At 45.0% G+C, this 9,662-nt stretch overlaps 1 protein-coding gene across 2 annotated transcripts in view; it reads right to left on the minus strand.

The window, feature by feature from the left end:
• The window catches only part of BCAR3 (BCAR3 adaptor protein, NSP family member), a 157,193-nt gene that overhangs the window by 72,472 nt on the left and 75,059 nt on the right, over positions 1-9,662 (minus strand). The window contains exon 1 of one of the 2 annotated variants that reach the window (XM_044672005.1): positions 8,731-8,814. The exons of the other annotated variant lie outside the window; for it this stretch is intronic. Coding sequence (XP_044527940.1) covers positions 8,731-8,814 — 84 coding nt within the window. Of the gene's footprint in view, positions 1-8,730; positions 8,815-9,662 lie in introns of those variants that run through there. 2 annotated transcript variants of the gene reach the window in all.

A 9,662-nucleotide genomic window follows, 5' to 3' on the forward strand; every position in this document is an offset into this window, starting at 1 on the left:
AGGGAAGGAGGGAAGGAAGGAAGGAAGGAAGGAAGGAAGGAAGGAAGGAAGGAAGGAAAGGATTTTTTTAAGGTAAGTTCCTTGAGAATATAATCTATGTCTTAATACTTCCTTTGCATCCAAAACTCCTACCTTCTAAGTGGAGAAGAGTTTGTTTGATATGCAGCAAACAAATATTATTAGAATCTGAAAGCATTAAGATTCGAAATATTATAAGATAATGAGATCTATGGCCACTCAAGACCAGCCAAAGAATCCACATATGAAAAACAAAATGGATGAAGAATGTCCAGGATGTGGCATGCAGCTGGATGGACAGTTCATGGAGTGGTCCATCAGTGTGCATTTCTATCTGGGTCAAGTAGTGCAGATAAATAATGAATTGGACCCAGAACTGATCCAGGGGAAGTGACAAGGCTAGAGTTCATTTAGGAAACTACCTGATGCTTTCAGTCATAAAACAGACAGAGAGACAGAGAGACAGACACAGACACAGACACACAGACACAGACACACAGACACAGACACAGACACAGACACACACACACACACAGACACACACACACACACACACACACACACACACACACACACACACACACACACACACAACACCAGGGGCAAGCTAGATGGCTCAGTACATTAGAGCACCAGATCTGGAACTGAGAGAACCTGAGTTCACATCTGATCTCAGATACTTCCTAGCAGTGTAGCCCCTGGACAAGTCACTTAACCTCATTTGCCTAGCTCTTGCTATTCTGTCTCAGAGTTCTTACTAGAATAGAAATAAAGATTAAAAGGGGAAAACCCCACCACCTCTTCTTCTTGTAAATCAGAGAACATCATCATATTGAAAAAATAAAGTCGCTGCTTTGATCGCATGGGTGGATGGAGATATGTTTGGGGAGAGACTCTAAATGATCACCCCGTGCAACTATCAATAATATGGAAATAGGTCTGGATCAATGACACATGTAAAACCCAGTGGAAATGCGCATTGGCTATGGGAGGGGGGTGGGAAGAGAGGAGGGAAAGAACGTGAATAAGGTAATCATGGGAAAATATTCTAAAATAATTAAATAGGATTTTCAAATAAAAAGAAAAAAAGAAAGCTGCAAGTGACTGGAAGGGCAACAGAGGCACGCCATCCTATCACCAACAGCGGCGGGCACACTCACTGGAAGGAGAAGGAACAAGCCAAGCAGGCATTGAGTGCCTGTTGGGTGCCAGGTACTGCGCTCCAGAGCTTTACAAAGAGGACCTCATTTGATCTTCAGAACCACCCTGAGAGGTGGGTGCTATTATGATGATTCCCACTTTAGGGATGAATAATTGAGGCCCAGAGAGGGACTTGCCCAGGGTCACATAGCTTACATATCTGAGGCCAAACTGAGCCTGGGTCTTTCAGACTACGTGCTGTCCCTTCCAAGCTGTCCCGAGGCATCAGAGGCATCACCAGGCATCATCTCAGATCATTATCTGACCCACAGCCTCAGGACGCATTCCGTAGGTATCCCTGGAGGTAGGTGTCCCTTGATCGGTGGGGGGGCCGCTCTGCCATCCCTCTTATGCTCCAGGGGTACCTATGGAACACTAAGCCCCAGAACAAGGTGTCTCACCCCAAGAGCCGGCCTCTCTTCACTTCCACTGAATCCTTATTAAGTGGTTACTGCAAAGAACTGAGACAGATTATAGGGCTGCAAAGAAAAAAGTCTCCGTCTTTAATGAGTTTATAGTCTTTTTTGAGGCTACAGAATGACTACAAGTAAATACAAGATTATTTGTAGGAGGAAGAGGAAGGAGGCGTTTACTGAGGCATTGTTAATGATCTCTAAAACATCGTGGAGGATGGAAAATGTACAAAAAACTGGGGACGTTTTCTAAAAAGAGAGTCAGCAGCCTGCAAGTCAGCAAGTTTAACTCTTATTCCTGGTAAGACATCATCAAAGGGACTATCGAAGAAAAGGAACCCATGTCTGTGAAGAGCCAGCCCGACCTTACATCAAGAAGAGACCACAGGAATGAGGGCAGCTAAGTGGCTCAGTGGATTGAGGAGCCAAGCCTAGAGATGGGAAGGTTCTGGGTTCAAATCTGGTCCCAGACACTTCTTAGTTGTGGGACCCTGGGCAAGTCACTTAACCCCAACTGCCAGCCTTTACCACTCTTCTACCTTGGAACCAATACACAGTATTGATTCTAAGACAGGAGGTAAATATTTTTAAGAAGTTAATGAACAATTTCCTATTTTTATGGGGTTATAAAGCTTGCCAATTAGGGAAATGCAAATATATATAATTTATCTTGGTTTTAGACAAATATTTAACAAAGTATGTCATTCTGTTCACATGGACAATAAGAGATTTCAGTTCAGTTAAGTGGATTTGGGATGGACCCAAAAGATAATAATTGATGGTTCAAAAACAACTGGGTGTGAGTATGGGGAGGTGGCAGGGGCGAGGGGAGTCTCTACTATATTTTATTTTCTTCTTTTTAATCCCTTACCTTCTTAGTCTTAATTCTAAAACAAAAGAATGGTAAGGGCTAGGCCATTGGGATTAAGTGACTTGCCCAAGGTTACACAGCTAGGAAGTGTCTGAAGCCACATTTGAACCCAGGACTTCCTGACAACACATACTACCTTTTGCCTCAATTTATGCTTTTAAATTATTTTATCAATTTTATCAATAAAAGTATATGTGAGTATGCTTATTAGATTTACAGATGATATGGAGCTCTAAGGGGGTAATGAACTTGCTGGATAATGGTGATGAGATCCAAAGAAACTAGATAGAACATTGGGTTGAATCCAATAAAATAGAATTTAAGCAGAGGAAGTGTAAAGTCTTCAAACTAAATTCGCGAAATTAATTTCATGAGTAAAGATTGAGGAGATGCGGCTAGCCAACAGTTCATCTCTAAAAGATCTAAAAGATCTGGGTTTTTAGAGACCTCTTACTTCAACAGGAGCCAAGAGCATGAAATAGTTGCCCCCCCAAAAGCTAATCCAGTCAGTTCTGCAGGGATGCTTGTTTTGAAAACACGTGAATTTGTTCCAAAGCAACTGATATTGTATATTTTATATTGGAGCACAATTCAAATTGTGAGCTTGCAAATAGGTGATTTCTTCCACCAGAGAAAGAACACAGAAAACGGTGCCACTTCACAATAACTCACAAGCTGCCCCCTTTCCAATGCCCGACGCCACCCCACTTCCCACACACACACATACCCCCTCAAGTCTTTTTCTAGATAAAGTGCCGTGTTACTGTTTATCTTCCGGCGAAATAGGAGCCAAGGGCAGAGGAGGGCTACATGGCCCAGAATTGCTGCCTGTCCCTTGGGCTACCCAACTGCCCCCAGAGTTCACCAGCTGCCCAAGAGACAAACGTTGTCACTATTTATTGTAGTATTTCTATATTTCTTTTTTTGAACCCTTAACTTCTTTGTATTGGCTCATAGGTGTAAGAGTGGCAAGGGTGGGCAATGGGGGTCAAGTGACTTGCCCAGGGTCACACAGCTAGGAAGTGTCTGAGGCCAGATTTGAACCTAGGACCTCCCTCTCTAGACCTGACTCTCAATCCACTGAGCTACTCAGCTGCCCCCTTTTATATTTCTTAATCTTTTTTATTAAGCCACCAACAAAGTTTTTGAGTGTTAGGTCCCTGACCCCATTTTCTCCACAAGCCCTGTGGTTCTTATTGTGGGATTTTGTATGCTAGAGGGTTTGGGGATAATGGATATGTGGCATCATAGCAGAAATTAACTGTACAATATTAATTGCCATTAAGAAAGGCACCATCATGGCGCAGTGGATAGAGAGCCAGGCTTGGTGAAAGAAGATCCCTGGGTTCAAATCTGGTCTCAAGACACTTCCTAGCTGTGTGGCCCTGGGCAAATCACTAAATCCCAATGGCCTAAACCCTTTACTGTTCTTCTGCTTTGGAACCAATCCTTAGTATCAATTTTAAGACAGAAGGTAACAGTTTCAAGTTAATTAAATGATTGATTTTTTTTTTAAAGAGAAGCAACACTGTCCAGATGATAGCAATACACTATTCTGTCCAGGTCAGCAGACATCTGGAACACCTGAAACTAGACTGATCCCTTCTGGACATTAGTAGGAAAAAAAACATTAAGAGGCTGGAGAATTCCTAAGGAAAAGGATGGTGCTGGTAAAAGGTCTCAAAATCATGCCACCTGAGGACAAATTGAAGGAGTTGGAAGATATTTGGACTGTAAGCTTCTTTATAGCAGAGACTATTTTTTTTAGCACAGTGCCCAGCTTAATAAATTAATAAATGTCAAATATCTAAAGGACTATAAGGTGAAAGAGCTCTAAAGGACAAAAACTAGAAGGAAGTTTCAGAGAAGAAAATTTAGATTTTATCTAAGGACAAATCTTCCTAACCATGAGAGCTATTCTAAACAGGAATAGTCTTTAAGCTGAGCTAGGATGATCATTTGGCAATCATGCCATCGTAGAGATTCCTTCTCACATCGGGTTAAACTAGATAACCTCTGAAGTCTCTGCCATGATTCTGTACCCACCGGGCAGAGACCGGAGAATCAGGAAAGCTTTTATGGAACAGGAACAAGAATAGAACAAGATGGCGGCATGAATGGGCTCTGATCTGTACCACTGGAAATAGCACTCACAGGAGAGAGAGGAAAGGAGGAAATAAACACTTTAATAGCACCTACTATGTGCCAAGCACAGCAATGAGATCACAGTCCATTAAAATATTGAGCCTGAATATCATACAATAATGCAACAAAATTCAAATGGAAACTGATCTAAACTTTTTCCACAGGACCTGAATTGGTAGGACCGTTTCTACTTGTATGATCTCAGTCGAGCCACTTAAATCTTAGCCTTAGTTTTTTCATCTCTAAAACTGTGTGTGTGTGTGGGGGGGGGGGGGAAGGGTTTGGGGATAGCTAATGGCTCAGTGGATAGAATTAACTCTCAAGATTGATGGTCCTGAGTTCAAATCTGACCTCAGACACTTCCTAACCGTGTGACCCTGGGAAAGTCATCTAGCTCCAATTGCCTAGTCCTTCCTACTCTTCTGCCTTGAAACCAATCCTTAGTAATGATTCTAAAAACAGATGGTAAAGATTTAAAAAAACAAAACAAAACAAAGGGGTTAGACTAGATGACCTCTTAGGCCCTTCTAACTAGGAATCTGTGATTTCATAATCCTGTGACCCCTATTAATAAATATTGTCTTATCTGGAAGACAACTCAGTACTCTTCAGGGCCTATTGGAAGAACTCCGCCAAGGTTTTAAGATCAGGACACTGAACTGTTTTAGCCAAAGTTCCCCACATTTCTTGGAACATTCTATATGAATTCTCCTTGCAAAGGTAGCTAGGTGACTCTATGGATAGGACCCTGAACCTGGAGTCAGGAAGGGTTGAGTTCAAATCCATTTACTAGCTGTATTATCCTGGGCAAGTCACTTAATCTCTGCTTCAGCCTCTTTAACTGTTAAATGGGGAAATAATAGCACCCACCTGCCAGGATTATTGTGAAGATCAAATAAGAAATATCTGTCTAATAAGAATTCTCAAGTAAGAAATATCACATAGTGCCTCGTACACAGTAGATGCTATATAAATGCTCATTTCCCCCTTCCTTTCCACCTTATCACTCTCTCCCCTTCCCCCTTCCTTGCTCCAAGGAACATATTTTTTTCCCACATCTATCTGGGCTATAAGGGGTAAAAATAAAGGCAGCCTGTCCACAGCCCTTCTCCATCCTATTTCCTTAAAGCCAAGAAATCGAATTTTGTGCCCCTGCCGATGACAGCAACCTCACCAAACTTGCTCCAAGATACGTCCAATTTAAGTTCATCTGAGTGCACTCAATATATCCCAAAGTCTAGAGTGTCTCTGCAAATAGCATCATGTTTTTTGAAAGCAAGCAGCGATGATTGGTTTCTATGTATAAGGCTTTTTATATTTTTAGTTCTCTTCCCATACAACAAAAACTATTAATACTGTTCCGCTTTCTCCAGAGACAGTATGGATTAAACCAAATGGAAAGTTACCATGACTACCTCAACGTTATTTTGGGTAGGAGAAGTCCAGCAATGCATGTGGTCCAAAGCCGTGGCTTTATTTCCTCTTGGCTATCAGACGATCAATCCCAATTTAATTTCAAAGCTCAAATAGCAGTGGAAACTCATCAGGAGCAGCGAGATCTGAACTCCCTAATTAGAGGGGAAGTCAATAAAGCCATAACCGTTATCATTGGGACAACCACCAACAGGATGGAGCCCGGCTCAGAAGTGGAGAATTTCTTTCCCAGATAATTAGCTAAGTGGGGAGGGGTGGAGGAGGAAAAGCGGAAAACAAAGTCGGGACCGGAGGGTTCTGGTTCTGATTCTGCCGCCACTTGCTTTTAGGAACTTCTTTCTAGAGTGTCTGTAGGGGAAAAGAAGGCGAGGCACGAGGATGGGTGACGTTGACCCCGGCATCTGAACTCAGTGGATGGGGGCTGACTGGAAGGAATGTCTAAATAGATGGGCTGAAGAGCATCCTGGATTTCAAGCCAGAACAGAGTTTTTCATCTGGTCCATTTCCTTCATTAAAAAAAAAAGGGGGGGGGGGGCAGCTGGGTAGCTCAGTGGAGTGAGAGTCAGGCCTAGAGACGGGAGGTCCTAGGTTCAAATCTGGCCTCAGCCACTTCCCAGCTGTGTGACCCTGGGCAAGTCACTTGACCCCCATTGCCCACCCTTACCAATCTTCTGCCTATGAGACAATACACAGAAGTCAAGGGTTTAAAAAAAAAAATTAAAAAAAAAAATTGGAGGGGCAGCTCAGTGGATTGAGAGCCAGGCCAAGGCTCAAATCTGGCCTCAGACACTTCCCAGCTGTGTGACCCTGGGCAAGTCACTTAACCCCCATTGCCTAGGCCTTACCACTCTTCTGCCTTGGAACCAATACACAGTATTGACTCCAAGACAGAAGGTAAGGGCTTAAAATTTTTTTAATATTTTTAATATTTAAAAAAAAATTTTAATTATACAAAACAAAGAAACTCTTACTTTCTGTCTTAGAATCAATACTCAGTCTTGGTTCCAAGGCAGAAGAGGGGGAAGGGGCAGGTAATGGGGGTTATGTGACTTGCCCAGGGTCACACAGCTAGAAAGTATCTTGAGGCTAGATTAGAACCCAGGACCCCTCCTATCCCTTAGTCCTGGCTCTCAATCCACTGAACTATCTAGCTGACCCCTTCATTTTTCAATGAGGAAATAGATGTAGACAGTTAAAGTGATTTGTCCAGTCATATAGGTAGGACACGGCGGAGATTCGAACCTATCACCTGTAATTCCAAGTCTAGCACTCTTCTCACTATACCCCATAGGAAAGGGTCCAGGGAACCTCTTTGCAGCCGGGTATGAATTCTTTTTGGGCTGCCATGACAGAGGAGCGGGTCTTCCGAACCAAAAACTCAACACCCTTCCCTTGTCATTGCCTTACGGGCCAAACGCTAAGCTGCCAACTTTGCATTTACCAGAAGCGGATCTGCGCAAAGCTCGGCCAACTTCACAAGCGTGCGTGTCCCAGAGGACCCAGCGGGCTATTTTTTGACAGCTTTAAAATCATGTTAATGGGCTGACTTCACCTTACTCGAGTCACAGGGATCTGCATTTAGGCCAGGAACCCCACGGTCATTCCCCCGGGCTGCAGGAGCCGCAAGGGGCCTCGAGCGAATGAGCGGCGGCTTCTCCCTGCTGCTGCTGCTGCCTTACATACTTGTTTTATTCCAAAATTTCTTGATAAAAGAAAAATTTAGCTTTGTGCATGAATTGGAAAGTCCCGAGCAAGCCTGAGAGAGGCCAGCAAGCCCTCAGAGGCTCTCTCTTCAGCTCGCTTGTATGTCACCCTAAAACAGTCTTTCCCTTCTCTGCTTGAAGATAGGATGGCCTTGAGAGGAAACGGATCACAGTCACCCAGAAATGACTTTTTGGGTGCAAAAGGGACAGACAGACAGACAGACACTGATGTAAAGACAGACCTAACTCTCTAGAGAACTGCCAAATTCCAACCTTCCAGGAGTTAAACTCGGGTCTGAAAAGTCATCCGCAGAGAGACGTCTCTCTAAGAGGCTCGCATTTATGTTCAATCTGCCTGAATCTCATCCACAGGCAATTAGAGTGCAAATAGCATTCATTAGCAGAGTCCTGTCTATCCGTGGAATCAATCAAATGAACTCATATTATTCTCAGCAAGGGGAAAAAAAAAAAAAAAGGTTCTAGTCGTCTTTTAGCGTCTAATGGGGGTCGGGAAAGAGGTTATTTGAACTGTTGGGGCGATGAGAGAGAGTTCTGGCCGCCGAGACAAGCTAATTTGAGTTCCTCGTTTAAATGAATTAATATTCACTGTGACACACACATCTTACACACATCCACGAGGAACACAGACAAGAAAGCGGACTGAGCTGCCTAACGGGGGGGAAGAAAAGAAAAATGGACTGTTTAAGTCCCCTAAAAAAGGAAAGATGTCGCCTCTTCTCCAGAGGCAGAGCCCCCTGCCCCGAGTATCACCAGAGGGTACCCCCAAAGGGCAGGACCTTTACATCAGGGCACAGCAAGGTCCGTGGCTGCCCAGGAGACACCTCCTTCGGCTCACGGCAGCGCTCGGAGAGCTGCAAACTTTTTCTGTGTCCTTTAGGGAGGGAGCCGGCACCCCGGGATGCCTCCTCTCACGCTCTCTCCTTACCTTCACTCCCAGGACAGATTTCCGGTGATAAAAGCAGCAGAAGGCTGCTGAGAGCGTATGAAAAGCGTTGCATTCCTTAGGCATCTTCCCCTTTTCTGGCCCAGAGACCACACGCTTGCTTTAGGGGTCCAAGATGAGAGGCTTCAGAAGTTTTCTGGGAGCTCCCTCCCGGCACACGGAGCCGCCACCGCCGCCGCCTCCTTGGGCTCTACGAGCTCTCTCCTTCTCCGGCTCAGGGTGGGACTGCTCCCTCCCCCCCACCCGCCCCCCCAGCCCTCTCCACCCCAGCCAAAGCCTGTACCGATCAACCCTCTCAATCCTGACATGCTTGTGTCCAGCCTGCCATGGAGAGTGTGCCAAAAGCCCTCATGTGACCGGCCGCTCTCCAATGAAATCCTAACCTTCCCAAGGAGAGAGGCTTTGCTCTTTGGCTGTCCCTTGAATCCAGAGACCCCCGAGGAGGACAGAATCCTCCCACCACAAGCCACAGGCAGCCTCCCTCCGCAGCCCCGGACCTTTCCATCAAGGGCTCTGCTCCTTTCCGCCTGCCACTCGAGCGGATGCTCTTGGAATCGGAGAGGCTGGAGAGAACAAGGTAAACCTCACATACACACACGCACACCATTCAGCCTCCCTCTCCAACAGGGACTGGTTGGGAAGATGATGCAGGCTTCAGGGTGATCAGGTCACCCCGTCTGGCCCCTTTCCCAAGGATAACCAAAGTCCCTGGGAACCGACGGAGGAGGGAAAGGAGTGGGGAAAAACCACCCAAATGACCACACCGAGGAGGCTGTTTATTTTTAATTAGGATGCTCCTGGCAGCCAGTTGTAGGGAAAACACAAACCCCAGCTGATAACGTTGGCACAGCCATTAGCTATTGGCAGAGGCAGCGCTGCCTTTTGGTGTTTAATTAGCAGGTCTGTCAGCAAAC

The sequence above is a fragment of the Gracilinanus agilis genome, chromosome 4 (genome assembly GCF_016433145.1).
Source record: "Gracilinanus agilis isolate LMUSP501 chromosome 4, AgileGrace, whole genome shotgun sequence".
NCBI lineage: Eukaryota > Metazoa > Chordata > Mammalia > Didelphimorphia > Didelphidae > Gracilinanus > Gracilinanus agilis.